The sequence below is a fragment of the Leopardus geoffroyi genome, chromosome A3 (genome assembly GCF_018350155.1).
Source record: "Leopardus geoffroyi isolate Oge1 chromosome A3, O.geoffroyi_Oge1_pat1.0, whole genome shotgun sequence".
In the NCBI taxonomy this organism is placed as follows: Eukaryota; Metazoa; Chordata; class Mammalia; order Carnivora; family Felidae; genus Leopardus; species Leopardus geoffroyi.
The window spans coordinates 133,521,969-133,537,617 of NC_059336.1; the positions used below are offsets into that span (position 1 = coordinate 133,521,969).

General features: G+C 42.4%; 1 protein-coding gene and 1 long non-coding RNA gene across 3 annotated transcripts in view; both read left to right on the forward strand.

Annotated features, from left to right (window-relative positions):
• The first annotated feature begins 2,309 nt into the window (after nucleotides 1–2,309).
• YWHAQ (tyrosine 3-monooxygenase/tryptophan 5-monooxygenase activation protein theta) overlaps nucleotides 2,310–15,649 on the forward strand; it is a 49,306-nt gene continuing 35,966 nt past the window's right edge. Inside the window, exons 1-2 of one of the 2 annotated variants that reach the window (XM_045447783.1) lie at nucleotides 2,310–2,444; nucleotides 2,837–3,193. In XM_045447783.1, coding sequence (XP_045303739.1) covers nucleotides 2,900–3,193 — 294 coding nt within the window. In that variant the 5' untranslated portion in view covers nucleotides 2,310–2,444; nucleotides 2,837–2,899. The remainder of the gene's footprint in view (nucleotides 2,445–2,836; nucleotides 3,194–15,649) is intronic. The other variant, XM_045447784.1, reaches the window with a different exon arrangement.
• Nucleotides 13,132–15,262, forward strand: LOC123581628. The gene is made up of 2 exons (XR_006703873.1): nucleotides 13,132–14,483; nucleotides 14,724–15,262. It is a non-coding gene; the product is annotated as an uncharacterized LOC123581628 (long non-coding RNA).

A 15,649-nucleotide genomic window follows, 5' to 3' on the forward strand; every position in this document is an offset into this window, starting at 1 on the left:
CAAAAGTCTTAAAATGGTGTTTGACACATGTATCCACTTAATGAATGTTCGCTTTTTGGAGCATCTGGAGAGCTCAGCCGGTTGAGCATCCAGCTCTTGATTTCGGCTCAGGTCATGATGTCACGATTCGTGGGTTCAAACCCCGCATCTGGCTCTGCGCCGACGGTGCGGAGCCTGCTTGGGATTCTCTCCCTCCCTCATTCTTTGTCCCTCCTCCTGTACATGCTCAATCAAGCTCTCGCTCAAAATAAATAGACTAAAAAGTATGTATATTAGCCTTTGATGTGTCAGGGGACTTGAAGTTCCCAGGGCTTTAATTTTCTCTACCTGAGCTCTTCCAGGTGCAGAGGTCTTCAGATGCACACTTGTCCCTCTAGACCTTCATAAAATACTTTGTAATTTCATAGTGTGCCTTAATTTCGAAGCAGTTTTCACTCACGATTGCAGATGATTGTAACTATACGAGTTGGTGCTCAATGAATATTTGATGATTGAATGAAAGCAGAAATTTTAGAGACTGTGTTACAGAGAGCAGCAGAAACTTGCTCAAGGTCACCCAGGGATATGGCAGTACAGCCCAGACTTTCTGGCAAAGAATTAGTGTGCTTGCCCCTTCCCTCGCTGCCTACCACAGAGTTTCAGTCCCCTGACAATTCCCTTCAAGGGTCTCTGTCCCCCATCCACCTCCACTGGTATGTCCCCTCGCTTGGACCGTCACCAATTTCTAAGCTTGAAATTCACTGGTCATACACAAAGCATTTTATCTGGCCTTCCACATGCCAATTCTTTCCATTGGGATTTCTTGGTGTCCAACTCCACCCCAGCCCACATGGCCATAAACACTTGTGTGTCTGCAGCCTGGCCCCAGGGATTCCAGAAATAACAGCGGGGCCCTACATTAGAACGCTAGAACATAGTGAGGCATTTTTGCGTTGACACAGGCCCTTTGCAACCCAGGCCTCCCCTGTCCGTCAAAGCACAAAGCAACCTTTACAAGTCTGGACAGGGAGGGGCGTGTAGGAGGGAATTTAGATTTCTGGAAAGTCTGTACCTTCTCCTGCCATCTGTGTGACCTCTCAGATCTTCTATTCTAGAGATTCTCCAGATCTGCTCCAGCCCCCAGTTAGATTTAAAATCCTTCCTCAGCTGTGGCAGTCTTTGGCTTTCAAAGATCCACTCCCTTGGACGTGCTGGAATTGGAATCACAGCAGCGTGAGCCCAGATGGCAATTTTCAACTTAAGGTGGCACAGAAGCCTCTTCCCAGACGCCCAGAACAGTCACCTTATTTGTCAGGCACTGGGGAAGTGCCAGGAGAGAAAGGAGTGGCTGGAGGGGTGTGCCTAGTTTAAAGAGAAAAGAAAGTGCTAGTGGTGACCCTGAATAGGAGCCATCTGGGGCAAACTTTCTCCCTTCAGAAGGGTGTGACCAGGACAAAGTCGAGAAGAAAGTCAAAAGTCAAAAGCGAACACCTAGGGAGACAAGCTTAGGTTTTCAAGGGTCCTCTCAAAAATAATACCATAAAATAAAACCCATATACACATATAACAATGTGGGGAAAAAAACATGTGTTCAGATGCATAACCTGGAAAGACTAGAAAGAAATATAAGAGCTGCTTTGGGCGGGGAGGGGTGTTTAATGGGTGTTTTTCTCCAAATTATCCCGAATGTCATTTCCCATTTTAAAGAAAATCAGAATATCTGGCCATTGCCGGAGAGACCTGCTTGGACTTTCCTGGGGGTTTCATAAGGGAGTTTTCGGTTTTAGGTGCCTGTCTGAAAACTCGAATTAATCATGGAAAGTCATTCTTAAGCCACCTTCTCCAGGAACGAATTCTTTAATGGGGATGGGATTATTTCTAATTCGCAGCTCCAATCGCAACGTCATTAAAGGCTGGGTTCAGTGTGCGGAGCTCCAAACCTTTGTCACGAAAAGGAAGGTGGCGGTTCAGAAAGCAGCTCGTGCAGCGGTGCCGCAGCAGGAGACGCGGCCACCGCAGGAGAGGTGGTGCGAGCCTCCCGCTCCCGGGCCGCACCCACAAGTGCTGGGGGTGGCGGGGAGGATGAGGGGAGTTGGTAACAGCATCGCCATGGCAACAGTGACGTCCTTTTACCCTGGATCTAATTGGAGGAAACCCCGTGGCCGAAGCCGCAGCCTGCCGGCCAACCGAACTTGCCCAAGCCGACCCACCCTCCTAGCCTCCGCTTCCCCTCCCGCCCCGCCCTCTTTGCCCCCTTCCGCGCGCTCAGTGTTCATTGGCCAGCCCGGGGCTGGAGGCGGGACTCACGGATGCAGCTCGGCGCGTCATTGGGCGGTAGGAGGGAGGGCAGCCTCACGGCGGCCCGCCCCTCGGCTCCGGGGTAGGCTGAGACGGGAGGGTCCTCGGCTAAAGCCAAAAGCGGATCAAAGTGGTGGGACTCGCGCCGCGGCCGCGGAGACGTGAAGGTGAGCGCCACGGTCGCCGCTGGCCCTCCTCGGGCCTGCCCGGGCTTGAGGGCAGGGCGGGAGGCCGGCCCCCGGGAGCGGCCGGCCTCGACGCCGCTCTCATCAGGGGCGGCTCTGGCGGCAAGGTGTGGGCCAACGGCCGCTTCCATCTTGGGCCGGGCGGGCGCGGGAGCGGCCCTTCCTCCTCCCCTCGCCGCGGGCCGCCTCCGCGGGGCGCCCCTCGGCCTCCCGGGAGCCGGCGGGGAGCGTGGGCGGGGGAGGGAAATTCAACTGGGCGGCGCGTGCGGGGACGGACAAAAGGGGCGGCGGGCGGGCGGGCGGCCCGGGGCGGCGGGCGCATTGTCTGACGGCGCCGCCCCCGCCTTTCTGTCCGCGCCCTCTCCCGCTCGCAGGCCGTCCGCACGCCTCCTCCCGATTCGGGTCGGTGCTCGCCCTCGCTCTATCTCCCCGTCCTCATGGAGAAGACGGAGCTGATCCAGAAGGCGAAGCTGGCCGAGCAGGCCGAGCGCTACGACGACATGGCCACCTGCATGAAGGCCGTGACCGAGCAGGGCGCCGAGCTGTCGAACGAGGAGCGCAACCTGCTCTCGGTGGCCTACAAGAACGTGGTGGGGGGCCGCAGGTCCGCCTGGAGGGTCATCTCGAGCATCGAGCAGAAAACCGACACCTCCGACAAGAAGTTGCAGCTGATTAAGGACTATCGGGAGAAAGTGGAGTCTGAGCTGAGGTCCATCTGCACCACGGTGCTGGTGAGTCTACACTCGTCGGGGTTGGGGAGGGGGGAGAAGGGGCGGCGGGAGCCGGGGAATTGTGCGTCTGGGGCGCCAGGGCCCTTTTGTGTGAAGCCTTTCATTGAGAATTTCATGGGAACGGGAAAGAAATGTGGGCCGGGGCTTGCCTAATTGTCTGCCGACGTGTGGAGGGTTTGAGCAGGTTAGCTTTGGCCTCCTTAATGTGTTTAGTTCCTGAGGCTCAAAAAGCTGCTTTTCCAGGGGTGAGCAGATCTTTGCCCAGATGCTGGGCTGCTTGCTACACTGTGTAGCTTCGAAACGTCCGAGTAGGTTTGTGCGAGACTGAAAATCATTTCTAGGCTTGCAGAGGAGATCTGGGCACCCTTTAAAGGTACGGAAACAACTCACAGACTCCAGCCTTTTTGAGCGGAGGTGCCGATGGAGACCATGTGTGAATAGTAGGTGTTCCTCGTAAACCTAGCAATGGAAATTTACTTAGAAAACCTGAACAGATACTTCGTTTTTCGGGTAAGAGTATCTGCTGAGCTTTTCCGTGTAGAATGGAGGGGGTGGGGAGAGTTCGGGAACTGTGAAAAAGGTACAGCTGAATCTAAAGAACAAAATGTCCTGATAAATTTCGGTATTTGGTGACGTTTTCTGGCTATCATTTAGTTACACTTCAACACTGATGTATCGAATCAAATTCATTTCTGGTGGGGAGCGGGCGAGCAAAGCTTTCCAGGTTTTGAACTGTCCAGTTTTAGCAAGGGTGGCAATTGGGTGGAGTAGGGGACTGCTCTGATTCACTCTTACTAGTGAGAGAGAACATTTTTAGCTTTGTCATTGCATGGATCTTTTGGTCAATAACATAAGTTTTTAAGTTTCAAATGCCAGTGTTGTATCCTGAAGTGTTGTTTTTTTTTTTTTCTTAGTACTACTTTTACAAAAGGCTTACTGATTTTTAACGTTTTAGGTGGGCTTTGAAAGGCAAGCATGCTAGATGGATGATTGATTATTCAGGAGAGCATGGAGGGGAAAATGCCTTTTTCCTTCTCAACCTTCTCTTCCTTGCCTCATCAGGTCACGTGGGCAGGATTTTTTTTTTTTTTTTTTTTTTTTTTAACTTCTTTTTCTAATACAAATAATGGTTGATCTGGTCAAAATCATGGCTGATGGAGAGAGCAGGTAAAGGAGCAATGCAGAACGTGCACTTTATGTTATATTTATAGATCTCCTTAGCTTCCACACTCTGCCTGGCATGGAGGAGGCACTTTAAAAGCTTTTTGAGGGGCGCCTGAGTGGCTCAGTCCGTTGAGCCGCTGACTTCAGAGGGTTGGAGCCCGAGTTGGGCTCTGCTGACAGCTTGGAGCCTGGAGCTTCGGGTTTGGTGTCTCCCTCTTTTCTCTCTGCCTCTCCCCTGCTGGCGCTCTCTCTCTCTCTCTCTCTCTCTCTCTCTCTCTCTCTCTCAAAAATAAACCAACATTTAAAAAATAAAGTAAAAGCTCGTTGAGCCGAATTGCTGCTGTCTTCGAGAAATTTGCCTACTTGAAAGCGAAGGTAGACTTGAATAGCATATGGTGATGGTTACTGACGACATTGACTCTATTCGCGAAGGAAGACTCCTACAAATCCCTTGTGTGAAAAGGAGAAGGTTTTCTACGAATGTAGTACTTGGGTGGCTCTCCCAGCACGTTTGTCTCTTTCTGTTCAGTTATTACTTTGCACTTTGTTAGTTACCTTGCAGCAATTTAGAATTACCCCAGAGCTTTTCCTGTTCCCGAGCAAGTGAACTGTGGGCCAAAGGGATATTTGTTTAAGTTTGTGGTTCCTACAGATTTGGTTTTTATGATGGCACGAGTAGAGGAGAGTTTTGTTTGGTTGATAAGTGACTTGAAAGAGAGACCAGGGATATTAAAGCAGACTTTCATACGGATCATTTCAGTAAGAGAGAACCCCTGAAATGAGGACAATTTTTTTTTTTTATGCCTAGTGAAATAGAAGAGTTTTAACTTGATTAATTGGAGACACCAAGGTGTAAGGAAAATATTTTTATTAACAAAATGACTTGACAAACTAATGATGACTTGATGGCTAGCCTATAAAGAAATGCTGGGAAAGCCCTTCTTTAAGTTGGCAACTGTATTTGAGGGTTTGGTATGTGCAAGGCACTTTGCTAAGCAGTATGGGGAAAAACAAAGCTGAGAACCATAGATTTTGTCTTCTGATAATTCATGGTAAGGAGTGCATATGGGCAATACCCGAATATATAATTTCCCTAAGAGGGTTATGAACAAAATGCTACATAGTTCAAAGAAAACTGAAACCTCAGGAAAAAAGCCTCACAAAGCGAGGTTTTTGGAGTGAGCTCTGGTGGAGGAGCATCTGCAAAGGGAGGGAGGTAGGAACTCCGTACGACAATGTCATGGTTTTCCTCCTTTGGTTGACAATGGTGGAGGCATTGATTTTTGAATGGGTGTTGAAGGCCCTGCGTGTAAGCAGCATCTAGAATTCATGGTTTGGGTGCTAATTTGTAATCGAACTGATAGCTAAGGAAATGATAGACTAGGGAGCAAGAGTCTGATGACTGATAAATTAGTGATTTAATGTCGAGTCTATCAAAATAATGTGACGAGTGAAACGAGGTTTCCGAACATGGGTGCTATAACAAGATTTTTCTCTTTTTTCCTTTGTTGAACAGGAAGGGAATTTGGTGTGGAGGAACTGAATTGTTATAGAAACTGACTTGTAGAAGACTAATAAAAGAGTAACCTGAACGATAGACAGAATTTTGGCCCTAAATAGCAGACATTTTCAGCCCGTTTCCCTTTTTTTTTTTTTTTTTAATGTTTATTTTTGAGAGAGAGAGAGACACATACACACAGAATGTGAGTAGAGGAGGGGCAGAGACAGAGGGAGACACAGAATCCGAGGCAGGCTTCAGGCTCTGAGCCATCAGCACAGAGCCCGATGCGGGGCTCGAACCCACAAACTGTGAGATCATGACCTGAGCTGAAGTCAGACGCTCAGCCCACCGAGCCACACAGGCGCCCCAACCTCTTTCCCTTTTATAGAGCAGTAGGTTGGGGTGGAATTATTTAGACTATTTAGTCAAAATGACCATGGTGGACAATTCTTTAACTTTTTAATTTTATTTTTTGTTTTAAAAAATCTTTTTAAATATTTGTTTATTCTTGAGAGAGAGAGGGAGACACAGAGCCCGATACGGAGCTCGAACCCATGAACCGGAAGATCATGACCTGAGCTGTAGTCGGATGCCCAACCAACTGAGCACCAGGACCCATCTTGTGATAAACACTATATTGAGAGAGGATACTGAACTGTAGAGGCAGAAAAAAATGTTAAAATCCAAATGAGTAATTGAAAGAGCAAAGGAGAATAAGAGGGCCCAGATGGCCAAGCCCAGACTCTGTGTAGAATCTTGGAGAAGTTAAAGAATTCACCAAGTTATCTGTCTCTCGGTTTGTGAAACTGGAGGGTTGGGCTAAGTTTCTGGGGTCTCTTCTCAGAATTTGGGGACTGTGAAGTTATACAGGTCATGGCTATTCTTTCTACCTCTGTTCTGACTTTCTCTGAACTCTGAAATGAGTAATATTTAAAGTCCAGGTCGAAGAACATGTCATCGACAGTGTGTGAAATGTTGGAAGAACTAACAATAGTGAAATGGTTGCAGGAAGAGGGGGTGCATGAGTTGCTGGTTGGGAATAGCAAAGTTTAAGCAAGAAAGAGTAGTAAGTTGTATGACAACCAGGCATGTGTGTAAGGGTCACTACAGTCTTCTGGGACTTGGGAACAAAATCTATCCTTTACAGAATCAGTGACCTTGGAGAAAGAACAAGACACTCAGAATGTATACAAGATAACCGCTATCTCAGACAATCCTATGTTGTCCTTTTGCGTCAGTGATCTTTTAGTAGACTAATTTTAATAAGCCGCTTCAATGTAACATTAATAATAACAGAAACTAAGGTGTATGTAAATAACAATCATTTAAAATGGGATATAGAAACTGAAAGTTGTCCGTGTATAAAAGCAGTGTAGCCTTAATTCAGTAATATGCTTGAATTTAGTTAAGGGTTCTAAATTAATCTTTTAATGAAAATTTGTGTTGGTTATTATTTTGAAGTAAGACTGATAATGTTACTCTTGATAGTTAATGAATCTTAGCCTAATTTTATTGACATTGGAAAAATTCTGGGCTCTGGAATCAGACGGACTATTTTTAAATCCTTATGCCATAGTCTTATACTGTTTTGACCGTGGGCAAGTTTCTTAATGTCTTGGCCTGTTTCTTCATCTATAAATTGGTGATAACAGTGCTTGTCTTAATAGGTTTGTAGCTAAAATAATAGCAAATAATTGACATTTATTGGACACTTACTATATATTAAGCACTGTTTTAAGCATTTTATACTCACTTTGTTCCCGTAAGTTAAGTTGATAGTATTATTTCTGTTTTAAAGTTAAGAGAACTTAGGCAAAAGGAAAATAACTTGGTCAGTGTATCACGAAGTTAGTAAGTGGTGGAACAGGGATTTGAACCCAAGTAGTCTGACTCCAGTGAAATTGAATGGAACTCATTCGGCCCTAAGTACAGTGTAGCTGACTGAAGATTACAGTGTGAGTCTTTTTTGAGGCATTTGTACAGTTTGATATGAGCCATTATGTTTGTAAGTTGTGAAGGAGGGAAGATAGATCTGTGGTGGACAAAACACTCTGAGTCTATAATTTTGAAGCCCTCTTTATATGCAGGATATTGCAATAAAATTCTAAAATTCTTGACTCTTGCGTCTTTTGTTTTTAGACTGTTAGCTCTTTGAGCCAAGAATTGTTTTTTGAAGAGTGAAATGGAAAGGAACGTTGTACGTACAGACATCCAAGGGTAAAGTTAGATCAGTGGTTCTCAACTAGGTGAATTTAGCTCTTAGGGGACATTTGGCAAGTTCTGGAGATAGTTTTTGATTGTCCAGAATGGAAAGGAGGGATGCCACTAACATATGAGTTAGAGACCTGAATGCTGCTAAGCATCCTTTAATGCACAGGCAAATCCACAACAACAGAATTACCCAGCCCAAAGTGTCAGTAATGCCAAGGTTGAGAAACTGTGGACTGGATCATGAATAAAATGAGCAGTATTAAGTTGATCTGGATTGTATAATGCCTGTCCTTCGGGTCCTTATTAACATGTTGGCATCTTGTCAGAACCCTTTGTCTAGAGTTCAGTCATTTGTGTTTTTTCTCCTCGTTACTATTGTGTGTGTGCTGTTTAATTCTAGAGTTCACTTTTCTGGAACTTAATCTGGTGTCCTGTATTTTCAAGGATACGCATCGTGGGTGCCTCCAAAGCTCTGAGCTTTGCTCTTTGAAAAACTTGACATAGAAGAAAAAAAGATCCAACTGAAATTATAGTGAAATTTATTAGGAAGAGGTGATTAAAACTGATGAATGGCAAATATTCCCCTCTCGTTCATAACTGCCACATATAGAATATATATAGCAGTGCATATCCACAGGTGGTTCCAGGCTTTTAAACCCTTGGTGTGCATTTATTTTAGGATGTTGCATAATTATACTGATGGCTTATTGAACATTTAGGTTGTAAGTCTCACGTATGGTTTTACTTATAAAATGGTACCATAGCATGGGATTAGTTAATTCAAGGTGCTTATTAACACTTGGGAGATCTGCTCGATCATATTGATATTGATGTTCCTGTGTGATACTTCTCAATACCGGCTTTTGTGTTTAGCTCTGTTTTTTTCAGAGTAAGAATAGAAAATATCTTTATACCATTGACTCTCTAGGTTTCAAGGAAGGGTAGTAGAGAAGGCATCATTTAAAAGATAGGAAGAGCTGGGGTGCCTGGGTGGCTCCGTTGGTTAAGTGTCTCACCTCAGTCGGCCATGACCATGAGGTAATGATCTCATGGTTCTCGAGTTCAAGCCCCACTTTGGGCTCTGCACTGACAGCTCAGAGCCTGGAGCCCACTTCAGATTCTGTGTCTCCCTCTCTCTCTGCCCTCCCCCACTTGTGCTCTGTCTCTCTCTCCCTCTTTCAAAAATATTTAAAAAAAATTTTTTTAAGATAGAAGAAAAAATAAATAAAAATTATAGTTCATCCGTTGCTACTTTAAACTCTTAATCCGTAGGTAAATCAGTGATGAAGTTTTCTTGAATATTTCATGATAAATAATTTGACCAGATTTGAAAACATTGTTTGCATTTTGAAGTATATCAAGACAAAATGATGTTATATAGGACTTCAGAATAATGGGTGGGGGTGTAAATAAAGAGTGGCTATGAATCAATATAAGTGCAGCTGGCTTTAATGGGAATTCATTATACTATTCTTTCTTGTGTATGTCTGAAATTTTCCATAACTAAAAAGGTTTTCCACTCCCAGAAATACCACTCCCTAGGTATTTACACAAGAGGGATGAAGACGTAGGTCCAGAAGAAGACCTGGACAAAAATCTTTATCCTAAAAGCAAAAAATTGGCAGCAATCCATTAATAGTAAAGTGGATAAACTGTGATAATGTATATATGATGGAATACTGCTCAGCAATAAAAAAGGAATGGACTGTTGATATACACTGCAATATAGACAAGTTTCAAAAACATGCTAAGTGAAGGAAGCTGCATGAAAAAGTACATTGTGTGATTCCCTTTATATGAAATTGTAGAAGAGGCAAAAGAGTAGTCTGTGGGTGAAAAATCAGAATAGTGGCCTCTGTGGGAATGTAGGCAGTGATTGACTTGACCAAAGGGAACTTTTCGTGGTGATTATGATGTTCTTTATGTTGAAATGGGTTGAAGTTCCACAGGTATATGCGTCTGTCAAAACTCAAAAAATGTACACCTAGCATTTATGCATTTCATTGTATGTAAATTTTGCTTCAAAAGAAAAAATGAGTGAATGTATGTACTGATATCTTCGGTTTACGTGCAAACTAATAGAAATGAGTGGATATGTGATAGAGCGAATATGACAAAAGGTTAATGGTAGAATCTGGGTGGTGGGTATAGAGGTGTTCACTGTAATTGGTGGTTGCCATGTATTAGGGGTATGACATTCCCCACTGTTGTGGTTGAATGCCTTTAAAACCTATAGCAAGAAAAAACAGTGAAACCTTGGTCTTACTGATGTCAAGATACGAGCATATATAGAAAGGTATTGATACCTACCTCAGAGAAACGGACTGATAGACTTGGCACCAAAGGGGTTGTTTTTATTTGGTGATGAGTGTTAATTAGATTGGAGTTATGGGGTCCAGTGGAAGATTTACATAATTGACCGATACTCTAGGGCAGTGTGTTTGTTTGTTTGTTTTTAAGTAAACTCTTTGCCCAACGTGGGCTCAAACTCACAACCCCAAGATCAAGAGTTGTATGCTCTACCAGCCAGGACAACCACACCTACCTCTAGGGCAGTGGTTTTCAAACTTCTTGGACTCTGGACACCTTTGCAAACCTAAACACATTGTGGAACCCAAAAGCTTTTGTGGAAATTATTACCTATAGATGTTTACATTATTAGAAATTAAAAGTAATTGGTTAGAATGCATTTGGAGTAATAAGCCTCTTAATTAATATAATGTGTGGTTTTTAAGATTGTGGTAAAATATATATAACATAAAATTTACTATTTTAAGTGTACCGTTCTAGGGCATGAATTACATGTACATTGTGCAGCCGTCACCACCAGCCATCCCCAGAATTTTTTCATCTTTTCCAACTGAATTCCCTGTTCTTCCCTTCTGGCAACCACCATTCTTTCCATCTGTAAATTTGACTACTTTAGATACTACATATAAGTAGAATAATAACTTCTAAAAAGAAAAGTAAATAGTGGCATTGCTTTACATTCTGTCTATTGTAATATCCCATCTCTTGTAGCTTCTAGAAAACACTCATTTAAGAGTGACAGTGAGAAAGCAAATAGCATCTTAGTATTGTGAAAATGGTTTGACTTTGTGCCTTCTCCCCAAAGAGTGCAAGAGAGACTCCTAGAGGTCCCCAGATCACACTTTGAAAATTGCTACTCTGGGGGGATTCTGCCTTGAAACTTGCTAGTCGTCATTGTGATGAGTGATTGAGCACTTTTCGGAGTAGTTGAGTCCATATTAATTCCTGAAAAATGAAAGAACTGGCATTTTGGAATGGCTTCTGGTTCCTTATATTGAGAATGTTAATGTAAGGTTAATATAATCTCTGTCTTCGCTCTGATCTCTCAACCCAAAAGCAGAGTTGGCATTAATGAAATATGTAGATAATGATCTTTTGGAGTTGCTTGCATTTAGCTTTGAAAGTTACACGGCTTTGGGGTGCTTGGGGGGGCTCAGTTGGTTAAGTGTCTGATTTCGGCTTAGGTCACGATCTCATAGTTCCTCAGTTTGAGCCCCCATTGGGTTCTCTCTGTGCTTCCTAGCTCATTCTCTCTCTTTCTCAAAATAAATAAACTTAAAAAAAAAAAAAAAGTTACACAGCTTTTGAAGACAGGTTAGTTGTGAACCAGCATGGTCCAAGCATCTCAAAAAAAACCTTTGTCTTTCACACAGATCTTCCCAATCCATTTTACATTTTTTTCTATCTACATGAGCTGTATTCCATGATCTCTTCATCCTCTGGACCTTTTACTCTAGCTGGGTTTGGCATAATGTGGTACTAAGTGTGTGTCGTAACTATTCCTTAGTTTAGTGACTGTGAACATTGTCTCTCCTGTATGTTTGCCTAGGCTTTACTTGCAGAAATGGGGAAACGGTGGTGCAGGTGGTGAGAACGTGACTGTGGGGATTTCTAGAAATTTAATGTAAGTGCTTTCTTCTTAAAGGGCAAGCTTAGATTGCTGTTTATAAATGGCAGGGTAACTGGGAATTAAGTGAGAAGGTACATGAAAATACTTCTAAATACTTAAGAGCGTGATACTGATGTTCACATCACACTTTTTACTGGTCAGGTTACTCTTGGCCGGCGTTAGTCCTTTAGAATTAGTACTCTCACTTCGCCTCTTGTTTTGCTCAGTCCAAGCCATTACTTGAACATAGCTCAGAAAAGTTTTGGTCTTTAAGAACTATAGTATTAGAGCCCTGCCGTTAACACACATACATAAATGGTGTTTTGACCTTTCTGCCTGGTATTATTTCCACGTATTGAGCAGTATATTTTTTAGACCTTCAATGCTTGTGCTGTCTTCTCATAATTCTGATAGACTAGTGAAGAGGTTGGAAAGGTTACAGTAAGGGTTTATGCATCTTTTAAACAGAAAATACTCTAGATTATTTGGAGGCTGGTTACAGAGACCATCTTGGTGATGTAAAAAACTTAGAGTTTGGCAGGATTGAATATCCCATTAATATCATTATGTTATGTGAAAGTTATTTTTAATGTAATTTAGCTTTTACTGTATTTAATCTTGTAAGTATAGTAAACATCCAAGGACCGACATTTGAAATGGGAAATGGTGTAGTATGTTGAAGTGACTTCATATTGAGATGAGAGCATTTATCAAACTACTGATGGTCCCCAGAAAATTTTTATTTCTTCCTCCTTTCCCATACCTGCCAGGATATTTGAGGTAGAAAAAACTTGGGAGCCATATAATTAGAGGAATGATCAAGAGAGTAACAACTTGAGTAGATGAGGGAAAGAAGCAGAGGAGTGCGCATTGGCTGGGCTCAATGGCTAAGCCTAAGAGTAAAGAAGATATTTAAAAGGCAGTGTTTATTCGGCAAATTTCTTTTATCTAAGGGCGTTTCATTTATTTTGCACAGAGATTAGACTATAATTAAGAAAATGGCATTTTTTATTATTTTATTTCTTGTCACTATTTTTTATCTTTATTGCTGTATTTAAATATGGCAGAGTGGAGTGCCTGGCTGGCCCAGTTGGTTGAGCATGCAACTCTTGATCATGGGGTCGGGAGTACAAGCCCCATGTTGGGTGTAGAGCTTACTTTTAAAAAAATAATTAAAAGTTTGTGTGTATATATATATATACACATATGTACGTATGTATGTATATATAATTCAAATACTGTAAAATTCGCCTGTTTAAAGTATATGATTCTGCAGTTTTTAGTGTATTCACAAAGTTGTGCAATGCCACTACTGTAATTTTGGAACATTTTCATCGTCACAAAAAGAAAAACTATGCCCGTTAACAGTTACTCCCCATCTTCCTTTCCCCCAGCTCCTGAGAACTACTAATTTACTTCGTAATTCTTTTTTTTTTTTTTTTTTTTTTTTTAACGTTTATTTATTTTTGACAGAGAGACAGAGCATGAGCAGGGGAGGGACAGAGTGAGAGGGAGACACAGAATCCGAAGCAGGTTCCAGGCTCTGAGTTGTCAGCACAGAGCCCGACGCAGGGCTCGATCTCACAAACCTTGAGATCATGACCTGAGCCGAATTTAGATGCTCCACCGACTGAGCCACCCAGGCACCCCTAATTTACTTTGTATTTCTATAGATTTGCCTGTTTTGGACATTTTATCATATAACTGGAATCATACGCTCTGCGGCCTTTTGTGTCTGACTTCTTTCACATGGCATAATGTCTTAAAGGCTAAAGACTTAGCCATGTCTTTATGGCTGAATAATATACCATTGTATGAATATACTACATTTTTATCCCATTATTTGTCTGGATATTTGGATTCCTTCCAAATTTGACGATTTCAAATAATGCTACTGTGAACATTCATGTACACGTTTTTGTGTGAACATGTTTTCATTTCTCTTGAGTATATACCTGGGTCATGTGCTAATGCTTTTTACGCATTTGGGGAACTACCAGAGTGCCTGAGCGGCTGCACCATCTTAAACTTCCACCATCGTGGAATCTGCATCCTCACCAGCAATGCCAGTGGGTAGGAAGCAGTATCTCCCTGTGCTTTTGATTTACATTTTCCAGATGATTAATGGATGTTGTATATGTTTTCATGTGCTTACTGGCCATTTGTGTATCTTTGGGAGAATTGGCAGTTCCAAATCTTTGCTCATGTTTTAATTGGGTTGTCTTTGTTAAGTTGTAATATTACTTTATATATTGTGGATACTGTGCTTTTATCAGTTACAGGATTTACAAATATATTCTCCCATTTTGTAGGTTGTCATTTACTTGGTTGATAGTGTCCTTTGAAACACAAAAGTTGGTAATTCTGATGAAGTCCAATTTCTTTTTTTTCTTAGGTTGCTTGTGCTCTTGGTGTAATATGTAAGGAACCATTGCCTAATCCAACGTCATGAAGATGTACACTTATGTTTTCATCTAAGACTTAAAATATCTTAGGTGTTGGGGCGCCTGGGTGGCGCAGTCGGTTAAGCGTCCGACTTCAGCCAGGTCACGATCTCGCGGTCCGTGAGTTCGAGCCCCGCGTCAGGCTCTGGGCTGATGGCTCAGAGCCTGGAGCCTGTTTCCGATTCTGTGTCTCCCTCTCTCTCTGCCCCTCCCCTGTTCATGCTCTGTCTCTCTCTGTCCCAAAAATAAATAAACGTTGGAAAAAAAATTTAAAAAAAAAAAATATCTTAGGTGTTACATTGAGGGTTTTGGTCCATTTGAGTTAATTTTTGTATATGGTGGGAGGAAGGGGTCCAACCTTCATTTCTTTTCACGTGGTTGTTCAGTTGCCTGGCACCATTTGTTGAAATGCTAGTTAATAGATCCTTTTTTTTTTTAATTTGTTGATTTTTTAATTTACAAATAATACAAATAGATGGTTAAAAATTCAGTTCTTACGTAAAAGGGTATACAGTGAAAAGTATATCTTCTCTCAGACGCAATAACTATTACCAGTATGCGTCCGGAGGTAATTTTATACCTGTGCAAGCATGTCTCGGAGATAAATTCATGTCAGTATACATAGATTTTGTAACTTTTGATAGTTATATGTTACTTTATTGTGAGCATTACCATACTTAATTTGACTGGTAACCTAGTGCTGGACATGAGGTGGCTTCCAGTTTTTGTGACTACATAGTGCTTGCATGACTCTCCTTGCCTTCAGGTCTTAGTACTTAAGAGTTTTGAATAATTAACATACCCTTGGTTTGAAATTCTCAACTTAGGGAGAAAATAGTCAGAAATGGTTTGGCATAAAAGTTCACTTAAGGAAAACTTGTGACTACTCCGTCCTTAAACTTGAGCCAAATTGTTTACCCAAAGTACTCCATAGTTTGTTTCTATCCCTCTACTTACTGCTGTCCTCACTTGTAAAGCTTTCCCTCTACCATTTTTGTATATTGAAATCACACCTACCCTGCAAGATAATTTAGGTGCCCCTGCACTCATTCCATAGTCAGTTACAAATCATTGTTTATAATACTTTCATATCTGTTTCCTTGCACTACTCCGTGTGCAGTTATGGATAGATGAGACATGTGTTTACCTGTAAGAAAACTGAAGCATATTCATTTACATACTTACATAGCCAGTTAGCTGTGAACTCAAATTCAACT